The sequence below is a fragment of the Pogoniulus pusillus genome, chromosome 37 (assembly GCF_015220805.1).
Source record: "Pogoniulus pusillus isolate bPogPus1 chromosome 37, bPogPus1.pri, whole genome shotgun sequence".
Taxonomy (NCBI): Eukaryota; Metazoa; Chordata; class Aves; order Piciformes; family Lybiidae; genus Pogoniulus; species Pogoniulus pusillus.
The window spans coordinates 9964541-9983099 of NC_087300.1; the positions used below are offsets into that span (position 1 = coordinate 9964541).

General features: G+C 43.1%; 1 protein-coding gene across 1 annotated transcript in view; it reads right to left on the minus strand.

Moving 5' to 3' along the window:
• The window catches only part of RLF (RLF zinc finger), a 50900-nt gene extending 32399 nt beyond the window's left edge, over positions 1–18501 (minus strand). Inside the window, exons 1-3 of the mRNA XM_064172486.1 lie at positions 18288–18501; positions 12636–12790; positions 2301–2382 (exon numbers count right to left, since the gene is read on the minus strand). Coding sequence (XP_064028556.1) covers positions 2301–2382; positions 12636–12790; positions 18288–18500 — 450 coding nt within the window. The 5' untranslated portion in view covers position 18501. The remainder of the gene's footprint in view (positions 1–2300; positions 2383–12635; positions 12791–18287) is intronic.
• Between the last annotated feature and the right edge of the window lie 58 nt (positions 18502–18559).

Here is an 18559-nt window from a genome sequence, read left to right on the forward strand (position 1 = left end):
TTTTTTTTACGATTTTCACTCCTGGTTATTTAAAGCAATCAGCAACTACTACAGAGTCTCAAAAGCTTTTGGCTTACGCTCAGCCTGCATACACAGCTTTTCTAAAGAAAGAACTCATGCTCTTTCTCAGGCTTGAATACAACTCTCTTCCACAACCCACATTCAACTCCCATATTGACACACCTATGCGCCCACTAAAATCACCTCTGAATGCAGTGTTCTGTCTTCCTCAATTGGATCACAGCCATGCTCACAGAACTCTTCTCCAAGTTTCTTGCCCAAATTATAGGAATTTACCTATTTTAAGGGCACTGTTGTAATTCTGCCTCAATCCTTACATTCATCTTTTATAGCCTTTTGCCACCTCACACACAAAATCTGTGCTGAGGCTCCTGCCATGCAACCTCACATTTCGTTTTCATTTCACATAAAGTGTCTCTCACCCTGCTTAGAGACAAGGAAAATTTGACTCACAGGGGCCTGCAGGGCCTAAAATCAGGTTTGGACATCAAGTAAAGCTTTTGACAGCATTTTGTATATAGGCTGGATATCAATGACACTTCAATTTCTGTGGGATGATTTTCTTGCTAACAGGACGTGAGCTGATAAACAAGAGAACCCATGCTGCAAAGTGTCCTTGAGTCCATCTTGGACTTAAGATACCAGGCAGTGGGTGGCACCCCCCACATGCAGTTGCAGGAGGTAGAGTGCCAGCTGTGAGGGGGCAGGGTCGGCCAGCCATAAGGGGCTGATCCTGCAGAACTGTGACCTATCTGTACCTCACACATAACTTCAGCCAATCTGTACTTTCCACATGTACCAATCTTGAACTAAGTTAATTGTGCACGCCTCTTCCAAGTAGGATATAAGCCACTGTATTGCCTCAATCAGGTGTACTGTATTACGTGCAGCTAGCTGATACTAAGTCGACTCGTCAGTACCTGATCCCACCTCCATTGGCTTCCTGCGGCCCCAAATTTCAACTTTAGAGAAGTCCCTACAACTTGCTCCTTTGAACTGCAAAGCTGTGTCTTTTCACTTTGGGGATGAAAATTGATTTGAAGTTTTACTGACTTTCACTGTGGATTGTTACAGAGCAACAATCACTGCGGGCAAATCTGAAAGAAATTCCTGTCCCACATCTGCTGCAACCACCAGTTGCATCTGGAGATGCATTCCTCATCTGTCACACCTGCCACTTTCGTGAGGAAGAGAATAAGCATATTCACATCAACTTGAGGCATGTGATAATAGTATAGAATCATGGGATTGTTTTGTTTGGAACTATTAACCTAACACCAACTATTAACCTAACAACACTAAAGCACTACACAGCTTTCAAATCCACACCCAAAGTGTGGATCACAGACCACCACTGTCTCTTCTACTACTAATCTCTACTGGCCTGTTTCTCCTATTTCAAAGTGCCAGGTTTATATAATGAAGAGTTTCTCACCTGAAGTAAGGGAAACTGCAGGTGTAAACAGAAGTAGAAGCTCCTGCAGAACCTCTACACCTTCATCTTCAGACTTGTGGTAGCATCCCAGGGATTAGGAAAATCCCCAGTCACAGGGGCTTATATAAGGCCTTGTGATAAGGTCTGCTGAGTACAGCAGGAGGGTTTAAGTTCACTCCCTTCCAATTACTTCCTACCAAAGTCTTCACTTCAGTAACTCATAACTGAGAGTGCTTTCCAACTGAATCAGCCCCACAAACCCAGGACAGGAAACAGCAGCAAGAGGTCAGCCTCTGTTCCTTGAAACACAACAAGACTACCCCTCTTTGCCTTCCAGCTCCATGAGGAACACAATTCATTGCAGGGAGCCAGGGACTACCCTCCTGACTAAAGCCTTGAAACCATCACTTCCTGCTATGCAGTCTGCTCCAGCCACCTTTCTTTGAGCATAGGAGCAGTAGGAGTTGTAAGCCTGTTTCAGCACCACCTTAGAAAAAAACACTTACAGGAACCACCTATCCTACTATTTTCAATCCTCTCAGAAAAGTTTTTTTACTCATCTTCAAAGCAACACTTCAGAGATGTTACATTCAGTCTCTCACACAAACCATTAGATCAAGACTGCATGTGGGGTTTCTTGCTGCAGTTGCCAGCCATTGATTGTGCACTTATGAATCTCCTGTTGGGACTAAGGCTATTGATACTCTCACTGCAGTTAGTCTCTTGCTGCAGGACAGGTGGAACTCAGAGAACACTAGCAAGAAAACCCACCAAAAATCCAAAAGCCAACCAACCAAAGTGAGTGAAAAAAAGAAAATCTTGAAAACAAATTCAGAACACTTACCTGTATGGACTGATGGAATCCTAACCACACCTCAGGTGGCAATTCACTTTCAGGAATTGAAAGCAGTAGCTCAAAACAACTCCTGGAAAAGTAAGAGGTAAGTAAGCAAGGTACCTGAACAAATTCTGTTCCTTCACAAAATAGCATTTGTGGAACATTTTATTTAGCATTCAGGTAAGAAACAACAGTAACATTGAAACACATTTTCATGAACCAGTTAAAGGCCACAAACGGACCCAGAATCAGGCAACACCCAATGGAAAGGGTGTTCACTTCCACTATGAATCATCTTGCTAGGATAAGGCTACAATTACTCTCATAACCTAAGACAGAATGTTCAACATGGCTCAGGAATGCTGCACTACAGAATTTCTGCTCTTTCCTCTCATAAAGGAATCCTAACACTCATTCTGAACAAAAAACATTGGACCCTAGCATAGTCCCTTTGCCTGGAGTGAGAATCAAAGAGTTAAAGTTTCAGTGCTGACATATGTAAGAAAATAAAACTAAAGGAGAGCTTGGTAGAAGATGACCCATGCAACAGCACAGAAAATGACCTAGAAAACAGATTCTTAACTGTACTCTAAAAGCAACAGACTGATAAGCTATGCCAAGAGCTGCATCAGCACAGATATGGACCCACAGAGTAGATTCCTAAAAGCTCCAGTCTTTGTTATCATGGCAGGGATAGGGGAGGAAAAAGATGACAAGAGGGCTGGAGTACCTCTCCTATGAAGACAGGCTGAAAGAATCAGGGCTGTTCAGCCTGGAGAGAAGGATCCATGGAGACCTTAAAGTTGCATTTCAGTATCTGAAGGGGAACTACAGGAAGGCTGGAGAAGGACTATTTAGAAGAGTCTGTGGTGATAAGAGGAGGGGTAATGGTTTGAAATTCGAGCAGCAATGATTTAGGTTGGACAAAAGGGTGGAAGTTCTGCACAGTGATACAGGCTTCCTACAGAGGTGACTGAGACCCCAACCCTGGAGAGATTCAAGATCAGACTTGACATGACTCTGAGCAGCCTGATCTAGTTGGAGATGTCCCTGCTGAGTGCAGGGGGGGTTGGACAAAATGACCTTTGAGGGTCCCTTCCAATCCAATGCAGTCTATGATTCTGTGAAGAAGAGCATTCAAATATCTATGGTTGGAACTGCAACAAGCTCAGGAGCTCATGAGTCAGCCTCATCACAGTGGCATGTAAAGCTCTGTCTGTGTATCAGGCTTTCCAAATGAAAATTCAGGAAAGCTCAGAAAGTCTTAGTATCTCTATATTGCATACATCAGATTCCAAAACCAGAAGGAGGGGGAAATCAAGACTCATTTGGTATTCCTTCATTTGGACCATCAGTCAATGCTGTTCAGGAACAAAAAGGAAACAACTGCATGTATTCAGTACATTTATCTCAGAGAGAAAAGCCTTCCAGAACAAGAATCACTATTTTCTGAAAGACAAAAGCAAGAGCCAGTCTATTGCCTGTGCTCAAATAAAGCATATCAAAGCTTTGGAGTTTAGGAGTTACCTAAACCCTAACTGCTGTACAGAAGTATTTGATTAAATCAAACTAAATGTGTTAAACTGTGCACTGTCTAGAGATTCCCAACATTCACACACAGCAAAAATGTTCTCATGAAATCACAACAGCATAAGGCAAGAAAACTGGCTTAGGACTCCACACACAAACACTCTGAATAATTGCTATAAGTTGTCCCTACATTGTTAGTTAGTTCGTATTTTCCCTTCAAATTCTTCACTCCCAATTATTAAATTGAAGAATGACAGCACAATATATTCCAGGACAACATATTCAGTCTTGCCACTGACAGAAGAGCTGACATCAAGGAAGGAGAACTAAGCACTTCTGAACATTAGGTTTGGTTTATGGTGTTTTTAAAGCAAACCTGGGTTTCAAAAGTGCTTAGTATCCAAAAAGAGTAATTTCACAGAATCACAGAATGGTCTGAGTTGGAAGGGACCTCCAAAGGACATCCAGTCCAACTCTTGCCCCTGCAGTAAGCAGGGGCATTCTTAACTAGATCAGGTTGCCTGGAGTCCTGTCAAGCCTCACCCTGAATATCTCTGGGTGATAGGTTGGACTGGGTATCTTAGAGGTCTCTTCCAACATGGTTGATTCTATGATCTCCAGGGATAGGGCCTCAACGTCTTCCCTGGGCAATTCCTTGCAGTGTTCCAGCACCTTCATGGTGCAGAACTTGTTTCTCACATCCGATCTAAATCTGCTTTGCTCTAGTTTGAAGCCATTGCTCTTGTCCTGTCCATGCAAGCCTTTGTAAACCTCATCTCTTCACTCTCACAGCCCCTTCAAGTACTAGGTCACTATTAGGTCTCACTGGAGTCTCCTTCTCTCCAGCTCCCTCAACCTGTCTTTGTAGCAGAGGTACTCCAGCCACCTGATCATTTTCTTTTCCCCTGTCCTCCTGATTTTTGATAAATTAGGCAAAAAAAATACGACAGCCTTCATCACTGTCACTCAGTAATTATTCACAGCATCGGGTACTAGGCATCAAATGTCACTACGCCTACAAAAAGTGGGCAACAGCACTGCCAGATACTCCAGCTGCTGAGGTCTTGGTGCTCACAAAACAATCGACACTTGCTCTTCCCTAGTACTAAAGCTTGGCAATACAGTTAATTCATCAGTCCAGATGTCTAGACCAAGGCGACTGATACGAGACTATCAAAAACAACTTCAAAGTCTCACAGCTGCTGAACTATATTTTAATATAATCAAAACAAACCCAAAAACAACCAAATATAAAACACCCCCCCACCCAAAACCTCCACAAAGCAACGCAACCAAATCAAAAACCATGAAAACACCCCAGAACACACTGAAAATGTGCCAAATTTCTCTGTGTGCCATACAAAAACTTTTTCTGCCAAATAAAACATTGGCAAACTTCACTGTCAGGATGCTTTTGAAATGTCTGCCAGTGCACGCCCCACTATCTCAGCCAATCCAACTTTAATCAATCCTCTTCCAATACCTGGAAATACTTTCTCTAGAACATTCCTTTTTCCACATACGTGGTATAGTTTATATAAAATATCAGGTCTAAACAAAATGGCAAGGCAAGATTTTGCAAATAATTTCTCTGTGTTTAACCTTTGCCATGCTGCTTGGACAGTGAAAACAATAATCTGAAATTAGATATTCAACGCATTATGTGTACACGAGTGAGACATCAATGCAGACAAGAGGGCTGAATTTATGCCTCAAGAGATTATTGTCTGTTGTGGCACAGGACTCAGCTGAACCAAGAACTGGCAATTCTTTTGTTGCAAGTCTGTAAGTCTTCCTCAGTGTACCAGTTTGAAGCTAACTGGAATATTTTAATGAGAAAAATTAGATTACAGGCTATGAAAATAAGACAGTGGTGATGTCAGCTTCACAGGATCACAGGATATTAGGGGTTGGAAGGGACCCAAGGAGATCATCAAGCCCAACCCCCCTGCCAGAGCAGGACAACACTATCTAATACTGATCACTGAGGAATATATTTGCCAAGACACTTGAAAACAAGGACACAAACATAGATAAGGGAGTTAGAGTCTGTGTTTCTCCCTGGCCTTCTGCCATATTAACTGCTTCTGCTTGGATCTGTGTGACCCAACTAATTATTCTGCTTCTAACCCTGACAACCTCCCCCCCGCTGATTCTTCCAACTCTTCTTGCACGTAAGGCAGATTCTGGGATAAGAGACAGGGGTGGAAAGAAGGTGAAAGGGTGGTTGGGAGCGTCTCCTGGGCACTCATTTCTGGGAGGGGTATCGTGTTTCTGTATTGCTTTTAACTTGTATAGTTCTTTATATAACTGTAAATAATTGTAATATATTGTAAATATCTGCAATATATTGTAAATATCTGCTTGTATATTGTGCTAAGCTGTGAATATAAAGCTTCATTCCTTAACTCCTAGCCAGCTGAGTCGAGTCTGGGTGAATTCATTATGTTGGGGGGGAGGGGCAGGTGACTCCCAAACCATCCTACTCAGGACCACAAGACCAAGCACTCCAGTTTATTAACCACTTCATGAGAAATCTGGAGCTCTGGGTCTGTATCCACCACACAGAACAACTTACAGCACAACTGCAAGTATTCAGGATGGTCTAATTACAGTTCCCTTGGCAGAAAAATAACTGGAACTTTGGAGCAATCACCTAGGCTTTTGCTGTAAGGACTGCATCAAACACAGCCATATGAGCACCAGTCAGCCTTCCCCACTGATAAGATGGAAAAACAGCTGTTTAGCTTAATTCTTCCTTTTTGTCTTTATTATATAATAGTTCAAACCACAACTGCATTCCTGAAAGCCCATTTCCTCCTTTACTGTAATGGAACTAAACAGCATTTAGGTATCATGGCCAAGACTACAAATCAAAATACCAGGATCAGCTCACAAAGTCATACCTTTCTACACTACTCTACCAATACCTATCCACACAAAACTCAGTTCCAAACCTTAATCACAGTTTTTGCAAACGAACTGTAACAGGTCCTTGAATGCTTCCATCATCATTAAAAACATTTATCTCAGACACTTCACTTGAAAATACTTTTTAGGTGAGATCTGGGAGAAGATTAGGTGGGTTTTTTTAGAAGAAATTCAGGCAAAAATAAACATGTTTGTATACAATTGTTCTGTAAGTACCTCACTCATTATTAAGACAGAATTTTTCAGACATCAATTTTAAGAGCTTTCAGTATTGTCTTAATCTTAGATTGCATTAGAGACTTTTCCTATCCTAGGCTTCTTAGAATGAAAAAGGTAACTAATTATCTATCAGAAGATCAGCAGGAATAGCTAGAAGTTACCCTGTATTTTTAGAGCTGAGTTAGCCCTTGATGACCAACAGCAGACTATTAAGTGCAAGTTAGTGAATCAAATTACATCATTCTACTAGGCAAAGAAACGCTTTATTAGACAAAGCAGCAAACCACTCCCATTTCACATGTGCCTCCTCCCTGAGTTGGTGCAAAAATCAAGCACACTCTTCCTGGAAGCTATGTGTTAGACTGTACAGGTACAGCCAGCAGGTGAGATACAGGTCAGGTAGTTTGAGGTCAGCTGCTCTCATCAGTTCAATTCAGTTTTGCTACTCAGACCAGATAACGTTTGGATTTCCTCTCTCTTCTAATAGCTGAAGACATATACAAACACTTTTCTAGAAGTTGGAGAAATATTAAACTGCCTTTCAAACCTCTGACATCCCAGCAGGGGTAAAAAAAGAAAGCAGTTAAACATTAGTTACCAGCAAACACAGTGCAAACTAGAAACAGTTCTTCCTACTTTTTAAACTAATCTATTAATCTTAGGACCATATAAACTATTTTCAGATGGAAACAAAATTTTCATGCTGATAGTACCATAACCCTTGTCTTCCTCCTCACACAGTATCCTGAGAAGAAAAGCACTCTCAGAAGCTTGAGTGAACAGATAACCAAATCTCTCTTAAAGACACTTTTGATATCACTAATTCTTTACGAGTTCTTCTACAGAGACAATATCCTTGGTATAGTAATATTGGAGTGTAGGAGGAGTACGTTGTCCTTCGGGGCTGTGTGAATAAGCAGTCTGAGTTCTACTTCACCAAAGGTTGCCCCTTCACAGCCACAGCCAAGAAACACATTCCTGGCCCCCCACAATCATTTACCAATTTCATAAGCTACAAGAGCAACCAGTCCAAGCTTTTCTATTATATCCTAAGGTTAGACAGTGGACCAACAAGGTGTCACACTGCATCAGCTTTATGTTTATTCTGGGAGCACAGTCTCCACGTCTTGTCAGATGTCCTGTGAACACACAACTGACTTGATCAGGTGGAAAATAAAGCCACAGTGTACCAAGTTTTGCTGCTGAGAAGGATGTCAGGAAGAAGTAATTCTTGTGCTCTTCCCCAGGAGGGATGTTGAAAGGGAAGGATTTCAACAGCAAGGAAAGCACTGTTGCTTTAAAACAGGAAGACTGCTTATTTAATTTCTCATCAGGATTCAAGTTTGAAAACATAGTGTGTTCAAAAGCTGTGGATATCCCTGCTGTCTCCTCCACAATCACAGATACATGGGAACAGTATGCTTTCATATCCCTAACTGGGATTGTGGAACTTCTATCTTTAATTCCCTGCTCTAACTTCTATTTACCTCCCTTAGAAAAAGGAGAGGGAGCTGAGTTAGATATGCATTTATCCCATAAATTACGGGATAAGATCTGAGTTATGAACAATGGCAATTACAGAGACCTGGTGGGGTAGCTCACATGACTGGAATGTGATCACGGATGGCTATGTCCTGTTTAGGACAGACAGGTCAACAAAGCGAGGTGGTGGAGTTGCTCCCTATGTGAAGGAGCAACTAGAATGTATTGAGGTCTGCCTAAGGGAGGATAAGGAGAAGGTAGAGAGTTTGTTGGTATGAATCAAGGGGCAGGCTAGCAGAACTGATACAGTTATGGGTGTTTATTACAGGCCATCTGGTAAGGATTAGCAAGTTGATGAGACCTTCTGCAGACAGGTGGCAGCTGCCTCTCAATCACAGGCCCAGGTCGTCATGGGAGATTTTAATTACCCAGACATTTGCTGGAAGACCCACTCAGCAAGGCAGCTACAGTCCAGGAGGTTCCTCCAGTGCATCAATGATAACTTCATGATGCAAATGGTGGAGGAGCCAACTAGGAGATGAGCACTGCTGGACCTGATACTCACCAACGAGGAAGGTGTAGCTGAAGCAGTGAAGGTTGAGGGCAGTCTTGGCTGCAGTAATCACGAGATGGTGGAATTCAGGATCTTGAGTGGTAGGAACAGAACATCTATCAGGATCACAACTCTGGATTTCAGCAGGGCCAACTTTGGCCTCTTCAAGCAATTACTAGGGGAAATAGCATGGGACAGAGTACTATAAGCCAAAGGGGCCCATGATAGTTGATTGATATTCAAGAAATACTTCTTCCAAGCTCAGGATCAGAGTATTCCAGTGAGCAGGAAATCAAGAAGGGGAGTCAGGAGACCTGCATGGTTAAGTTGGGAGCTGCTGAAAAAAATAAAGTGGAAGAACAAAGTCCACAGATCATGGAAGGAGGAACTGGCCACCTGAGAGGAGTATAAGATGGCTGCCAGAGGATGTAGGGGGGCTACTAGGAAGGCTAAGGCCTCCTTGGAATTCAATCTTGCAAGGCAGGCCAAAGACAACAGAAAGGGCTTCTTCAAATATACTGCAGGCAGAACCCACACTAGAGGCAGTATAGGCTACTCCTTGGTGACGGAGGCTGCGGATAAGGCAGAGTTGCTGAATCCTGCCTTTCTCTCCATCTATACTCAGGAGTCCCACACCCCTGAGGCCACAGAGGAAGACAAGGTTAAGGAGGAGGCTTTCTTGGTTGATGGGGACTGAGTTAGGGAACAGTTAAGTAAACCGAACATCCATAAGTCCATGAGTCCTGATGGCATGCACTCGCGAGTGCTGAAGGAGCTGGTAGAGGTCATTACCAGATCGTTCTCCATCACCTGTGGTAAGTCATGGTGGATGGGAGAGATGCCTAGGGATTGGAGGGGGGCAAACATCACTCCAATCTTCAAAAAGGGTAAGGAGGAGCCAGGTAACTATAGACAACTCGGCCTCACCTCCGTCCCTGGAAAGATAATGGAACAGCTTATCCTCAGTGTTGTGCTTAGCCATATCAAAGAAAAGGTCACTGGGAGTATTCAGCATGGTTTTACAAAGAGGAAATAATGTTTGACCAGCCTGATAACCTTCTATGAGGATGTAACCAGGTGGATAGATGATGGATGTGCTTTACCTTGATTTCAGTAAAGCATCTGAGTGTCTCCCACAGCATCCCCATAGCTAAACTGAGGAGGTGTGATCTGAGTGACGGAGTAGTGAGGCAGATTGGGAACTGAAAGAAGTCAGAGAGTTGTGGTCAATGGGCCAGAGTCTAGCTGAAGGCCTGTAACTAGTTGTATTCATTAATGACCTGGATCAGGGCACAGAGTGCACCGTCATCAAGTGTGCTGATGACACCAAGCTGAGTGCAGTGACTGACACCAGAGTTGTGCTGCCATTCAAAGAGACTTAGGCTGAGAATTGGGCAGGGAGAAATTTAATGAAGTTCAACAGAGACAAGTGCAGAGCCACACACCTGGGAAAGAACAATCCCACGGATCAGTATAGGTTGGGAATTGACCTGCTGGAGAGCAGTGAAGGGGAGAAGGACTTGGGAGTTCTGGTGGATGGAAGGATGGTCATGAGCCAGCAGTGTGCTCTTGTGGCCAGGAGGGCCAACACCATTCTGGGATGTATTAGAAGGGGTGTGGTTCATAGGTCGAGGGAGGTTTTCCTTCCCCTGTACTCTGACCTGGTAAGGCCTCATCTGGAGTACTGTGTCCAGTTCTGGACCCCCAGCTCAAGAAGGACAGGGAGCCGCTTGAAAGAGTCCAGCAGAGAGCCAAAAAATGATTAAGGAAGTTGAACACCTTCCTTGTGAGGAGAGCCTGAGGGAGCTGAAGCTTGGAAAGGAGATGGCCAAGGGGTGATCTCATTCATGTTTATAAATAAGGAGTGAGTGCCAGGACAATGAAGCCAGCCTCTTTTCATTGATGCCCAGTGACAGGACAAAGGGCAATGGGTGGAAGTTGAGGCATAGGAACATGTGAACCTGAGGAGTATTTTTTTCCCTGTGAGGGTGACAGAGCACTGGAACAGGCTGCCCAGGGGGTTGTGAAGTCTCCGTCTCTGGAGATATTCAAGACCCATCTGGGTGCATTCCAGTGTGATCTGCTCTGGCAGGGCAGCTGGACCAGATGATCCTTCGAGGTCCCCTCCAGCCCCTGACATTCTATGATCCTATCTCCCACTTCACTGCTGTCTCATTCTTTAGATTCCTTTCTAACGTAACCAGAAGAACAATGGGGAGATTCCAGCAAGGTAGCCTCTTTACTGTCCTTCTCCACTAGAAATAACAGCAAACAAACTCCTTGCAATAAAAGATGGGAAGAAATCATATTAGCAGAAGTAGAATTTTTTTTTCCTCAGGAGAAATGTAATTTTGACACAGAATGGGAATTTCTGCCCCAAAGTATGTAACTGTGGCAAAATATATATAAAGTACTCCAGAAACAGCAGAATACAAAAGCTTATTAATGATAATACTGGGAAGATGAAAACGTATCCATAAAGGGACACCTTGCAATAGCAAGTAAGATATTGTGTCCAAAACACACGTATTGTGTACCAGGTCAACAATTTAGAGTTTAAGACCTGAGTTTCCATATCAGGAAGTTAGGACAGACTTCTCCTGGCTCCACTTAGTTTCCTTTCATGACAGGCTCTAAAAAAAAAAAATCACTTCTAGATCACACATTTCTTATAACCCAATTCCCCTAAAACTCAAGGCATCATATGGAGATACCTCATTCTGAGCTGTTGACTTATACTGCTAGTTAGTACATTTAAAATGGAGTATTTGACCAAGGAGTTCACTGCAAACTTCTCAAAAAGAACACTTGAGTTCAGACCCCAAAGCAAGCAAGCTACTGATAACAAAGAAACAAACATTGAAAAACGTATAGAATTCATTTACTCTATGATGATCTTTATACTCTAGGTTCTAGACCCTCACCCTCCTCTCCTGAATGAAAGCTTACTAGCAAGGGATGAGCAGTGCATCAAGTTACCTTTCTCAATCTAGGGGTAATAACTGATTACAGTGCAAGGGTCTTAAGGCTACCACTCTTGAATAGCTGCTTTGCACTTAAAACAGACTTGAAGAACTACCTACTGCAACTTAGATGATGGACTAAAAGAGTTCTTGATTTTATTCTAAGAACTGCCGTGTCAGCTGACACTTATCTACCTTGGTTTGTTACCCTGTAGACACTACCCACACTCTCAGTGCATCCTTGCCAGAACTACCTTGCATTACCGTGTCCAGACACCTGAAAGCAGCAACTGCAGTGCGAGTGACAGTTATATTAACCCATACATGAAGGTCTAATTTGAAAGCTACTGTTTAAGAAGCACCACAATAAGCTTTTTCTACAGAAAATAATAATTTTCAGAATGTTTAAGAAAGAACAGAGCCCTCCTAATACCTGCATGATTATCCAAATAAACAAGAACAAAACTATCTCTGGTTCATATTCAATTAACAATGTGCTTGAGTACATTTTGTGGCATGAGTAAAGTAGTACTGAAAACATTTAATAGATAACAAATACAGTTGTCAAATTAGGCATTACACTATTTCAACAACTTGTCCTATAGAAATAAAACATAGTTTTGTTGTTTTTCTGAAACATTAATGTACCAACTTAAAACTTACAGCACTAGCCTGCCAAGTACCAAAAGGACATCTTCACATTCTGTAGTCAGGTAAGGTCGTGCATTCGCAAAGCTCTGGATGGAGATTCGATATACTTCCAAAAAAGGTAAAATATGTTCCGATGCTCCCCGACTGCCAGCATACTGCAGCAGTGTCTGAAAGAAAGTGAGTTATCATTAGAAGCTCTCATAACACAGTTTTGTCTAAAACCAAATATCATTATCAAGCATACACAGTGGAACAATTCTGGAAATGAGAAGTTTTTCACCCTCAAGGAGACTTAAAGTGGTAGCTTCTCTGCTCAGCGAAAGTTAGAATCATAGAATGGCTTAGATTGCAAGTGACCTCAAAGATCATCTAGTTCCATACTTTCATTTATTTTGTTACTTTGATAAAGCTACTGGAATTTCTACTGGGGAGCAAGCTAGATGCAATCAGCAGAAATGTGAGCTGTTAATTTGAAAGTTCAGGGAGAAATTCTGCTCAGCTTTTGTACAACTGCCAGAGACAGAACTACACACATACCACTGGAGTTTTTATTACTCGTGAGAATGCAGAAGACCAGGCAAGATGCTTCAGATTAAGAACATTATCCCAGCTCTAGTACATTAAAGACACACGCATTATCCACACAGTAAACCTGAAGCCATTAGAAGGGGATACAAACCCCAGATCAGATCATGATGTATTCATTTTTCAAATACAAAATTACCCTAGATTCCACTACTTGACCACAGAAATCCTACATTATCCAGAGACAGTACTGAAGAAGCAATGCAAAATCTAGCCAGATTTACGAGAAATCAGAGCAAGTTCCAAAACTCAGCACAGGGACTAACTATAGCAGCATCTCCCAATCATTTTGAAAGTTTCCTATGCTACCACGTTCTTTTCCTTCAAGTTATAAAGTAATATCGAGAACAAGCAAGGCACTGAGCTAAGGACATCTCAGCTCTACTGACAGCTTGTTTCACAAGTAACATCCCTTCTCCATCTGCATGCTCTCCTACAACTCCAGACTTGTGTTCTTACCAGTTACAAGCCCCCTCTCACGTTGCACCTGTTGCACCCTCTCTAGACCAAACATGGTATCAATCTTGATTAAGGCCAGATGGGAAGAAAACAAAAAACAATGAAAAGTGTTGTGCTTAGTGGAGTCCTTAAGGTGGAGATCACAGGGAAATAAAGATGAGAGTTCCCCACTCTATAATTCAATACAAGTCAAGTAGGCTTAAAAGGACGATCAGGCCATATGGGCTTCAAAATGCTTCACTTCAGGTTGGGATTCTGACATGACCAATTTATTTTAGCACCTGAAACACCTGATCGTAACAGATGATTTCTAAGGAGTCCTCCTTACTAAAATGGACCCTACAATTACCTTACTAAAACAAAGTGCAGTCATTTTAACAATCAGAAACTTCTATGACAAAACCTAATTCCAACACTGCAAGAAGTGACAAGCTGCACACTATCATGTGGACTGGCTGGTCTTGTGTCAGTAATCTACCTATGCAATACTAGTCCTAGGGTAAAAACAAACAAACAAACAAAACCCATTAACATCTACTAGACTGCAAACTCATACAATATTTAAGAAAACAAAAATCTATTTAAAAAACACCTAAAATCAGTAAAAATGAAGTCTGTTTGGCAGATTACTCTACTAGAACTCAGTAATGTAACTGGTAGATGAAAGAAGGTTACAAACTCTCAAAAAGCACACAGTGGTTAAACAGCCATACGACGATCTAAAGTTTACAGCAATCATCCTTGAGTATAGCACAAAGGTCATTAGCAGAAGCAATGCACAGCTAGTAACTAACCAGTCTGAGTGTTTCCCTAACAGATTAATAAAGGATTTGATAATGTAACTCAAATCATATGTGGCATTAGAAGCATTGAATTACATTCTAAGGCTCTCAAGCTGTAATCCCTTGAGACATTCAGTTGATGATCATAAAGTCATCTGTTTAATAATAAATCCAGCAGTAACTCTACCATTATAGTGAACACAATAATAGAACAAACATAAATCTCTATGCTTCTCTAAGAACACAACCATTCAAACCAACCTGTTCTGACATACAAAACGCACTAACTGTATTACAGAGGCTTTTCTGCTACTTAACAAGCAATCTAAGCAGAAGTTCTAGCAGTCCACTATAGACATTTCCCGGCAATCTACACAAAAGATTAGGCAAATTTTAACTTGCCAGTAAAATATAATCTCCACACTTAATGTATCAAGGCTATAAACAAGCACTGCCTTCCAGCCTAATTCAAGAGAGTTTTCAAACATTTTAAGTTAGCACACATCCACTTTATCCTACCCTTCTTCCTTTGACTACAGTAACACATCCAATAGGTGAGTTCTGTGAGAAAAGCAGAGGCCACACACATTCACCTCCTGTGTCATCTACAGACCAACCTAGGTCCTCAATGCTGCATGGCTCCTCATGTGCTGCAATGCTGAATACCTGCTTGGCTGCATTTTCTAAGTACCAATTTCCTTCTCAAAACTAATTTAAACATATTCAAGCTGTGTGACATGTTTTTATAGCTTGAAGTCTGTCTAAAAAACCTCAGCCTGTTCTGAAACATACCTGATTGCAATTGACGGTGCTCAACTATGGCACCTTTAATAACTCCAGAAAGCAAACAGATGCTGAGTGTTGGTAGATGGGACGCTCTGATGTCCTGCAACTTCGGCATCGCTGATAACTATTCTTCATATTCATGATAGCACCACATCAGACACGCACACAGTTCAATCCACTTGTCTGTTTGGGTACCTCATTAACTCTTCCACAAACATGTTTCTCCTAAGGTTGTTGTGCAAAGCATTAAGACTTGTACAATGTAAGTTGCAGAGTTAATACCATTTAGGCTTCCTGACTTTTCTTTGCTGTGTGATCCTGGACACGAATTTTTCTCCCTTGCTCAAAACCAGGGATCATAGAATCACAGAATGGTTCAGGTTGGAAGGGATCTCAAAGACCATCTGGTTCCAATCCTTGCCATAGGCAGGGACATCTCCCACTAGAACAGGTAGCTCAAGGCCTCATCCAACCTGTCCTTGAACGCCTCCAGGGAGGGAGCATGCACAACCTCCCTGGGCAACCTGTTCCAGTGTCTCATCTCCCTCACTGTAAAAGAACCCTTTCCTAACACCTAGTTTGAATCTCCCCTCTGCTAGTTTAAACCCATTACTCCTCATCCTATGATTATAAGGCCTTGCAAACACTCTCTCCCTGCCTTCCTGCAGCCCCCTTCAGATAGTGCAAGGCCACTCCCAGGTCTCCTCAAACCCTTCTCCAGGCTGAAGTGCCCCAGCTCTTGTAGCCTGTCCTCATAGCAGAGCTGGTCTGTCCCTCTGATCGTCTTCGTGGCCCTTCTCTGGACTCACTCCAACAGTTCAGTGTCCTTCTTGTGTTGGGGGGCTCCAGAACTGCACACAGTACTCCAGGTGGGGTCTGACAAGAGGAAAGGGGGAGAATCACCTCCCTTGCCCGGATGGCCACACTTCTCTTGATGCAACCTAGGGCACTGTTGGCTGTCTGGGCTACATGTGCACGCTGTCAGCTCATGTTGCGCTTCAAGGAAATGATGCCATCCAGCATCACTGCCAGGAAGAGCTACTGGAAAGCTGTACATGGCTGCACAAGTTTACATGTGGTAAAACACAGCATCCAGACAGCTCAAAGTACAGAAAAACTACTGATTTGGTTATTGGTTTGCTTGTCTCCCAACAGATTTGGTAACCTCCACAGCACAACAGAGCACCTTTCAGAGACGCAACACAGATGCATTCAGAGGATGGCAAATCTATGTCTGCCCTAAAACATTTCAGCTACCTTCACTGCAGCTACTTCCCAAGATCATATTCAAGCTCAGTTAAATTCAGCTTCTCCTTAGGCATGTTCTGCTATATTTTAATAAGCTTTTGACAACTTACCTGTGGCACATTTCAAGTCATTAGTATAAAACTGAGCAGAGCCCCTTAAATTCCACTTAGAGACAGACAGACCTTAAGTAAATTTCAAGTTTTATCACTCAAGTTTTGTGCTGCATTCACTATCACCCCCAAGTCAGAAGAAGAAACCAAGATGTAAAATGACATTATAACCACAGTGCTTTGTCTGCACAGCATCCACTGAAGATGCTGCATGATAGACTAGCAACTTCATGTTTTCCACTGTATTTCTTGATGTACAGTCATAACAATCAGAAATGTTCCCAACTGAAAGCAGCCTAAGACAGATGACTATTTTTTAACGGACTATGTATCAGTGTTCTAAACCAAGACCACCACTCAGTAACAGCAGACAGACCTAAAGAAGTCTACATTTCTGTGGAATAGGATTTGAGTTTTCTTGTTTGTTTTACTTAACAGAAGTGTCTTCCATCAAACTCCATAGATTAAGTACCTCTAAAGTAGTTTATACCAAACTAACCTGGGCAACTAGAAGTCTACATATATTGGTCATCTTGATAATCTCTATCAAGTGTTAGCTGAATATTTGTTTCAATGTCCTGATGCAATGAATGCCACCGGACACAACATCACAGATCTTAACAGCATGATTAACTTGGACATACAGAAGTAGCAGCATCCTGCAGTTTGAGAAAGAGTTCTGAAACCCAGCAAGCCCTTGTGTTGTTTCAGTAAGTCATTAGCTAAACATCCTCCCAGAATGATGCAACAAAATACAAAATTTATGTATGTAAACTGAAAGACTGAGGAGCAGTATCATTTATCTAGAAGGCATTTTTTTTCCTCATCTAGCATCCAGTTTGCCATTCAAATACAGTGGCTGTATCAGCTGAGATATGGTTAAGTTATCTTGTAAAAACTTTTTATTTTAGAAACCACAATATTGTTAGATCCAGTGAGGACATCTGTCCAACTCAGCAACCCAATATCCATTACTCAATCTTATAGCTCACAGTAAATGATGCTGTGGAGGAAGCAAAAACTAACTAACCTCTGAAATAATTTACTTAAGAATAAGTTATGTCCATCGCTGCAATTTCAAGCAACTTCAGCTCTTAAGCTAGTGGCTCAATTCAGAAACTGATGATCCTTATCTTGAATTGCATTAAGCAAGTATTCAGACAAGATTACTGGGCTGCCAAAACTCAATCAGTGACTTAAGTGAGCTGCAGGCCTCCACGAACAACTAGGCTCTGCTTATTCCACAGCAGATGCCAATAAAGGTGGAATGCATAGCTCCGATCCAGAAAGAACAGAAAAGCAGAGGCCTAAAACACGAACCAAAATCTCAGAGAAAACGTGATGTGGGCCCCATGCCTTAACCGCTGTCCGAGCCCGAGGCCCTTGCCAGTTCCCAAAGGCGAGCGGCTCCCTTAGCACACAGAGCTCGGGCACAGGCCGGCAGCGGAGCGCCCGCAAGAGCACCGCTCCAGCAGGACGCGAACGTACCCCACTCGGCAGCGGCGCACGTCCTCTCGATTCCCGCGCCGTGGCATCGTCAAAGGTGGGGAAGTCCCCGGAACGGAAGCCCCTGGCCGCTACCAGCGCTGGGCGCGCACCGCCACGGGGGAGGCCCCGCGCCTGCCTGGGCCCATCCCTGCCGCCTAGCACCCGCCTGCGGCCCGGGCCGCGGCTCACCTCTGCCCAGCCCCTACCTGGCAGAAGCCCCGACAGTAAGCCCGGGACGAAGCCTCTGACACCTCCTGCTCGCGCAGCTCCGTCTGTAGCTGCCAGAGGCGGGCTCGGAGCGCCGCCACCAGCCGCTGCATCTCAGGCCGCGGAGCCGCCTTGGCCTCAGCGTCCGCCATCTGCACCCGGCCCCACTGCGCGTAGGCAACGGTCACGTGACGCGCCGCCGCTGACCTCATCGTCCAGGGACGGCATCACGTGAGGCGTCGCGCGTCGCGTGCGCGCGGCCAGCGGGCAC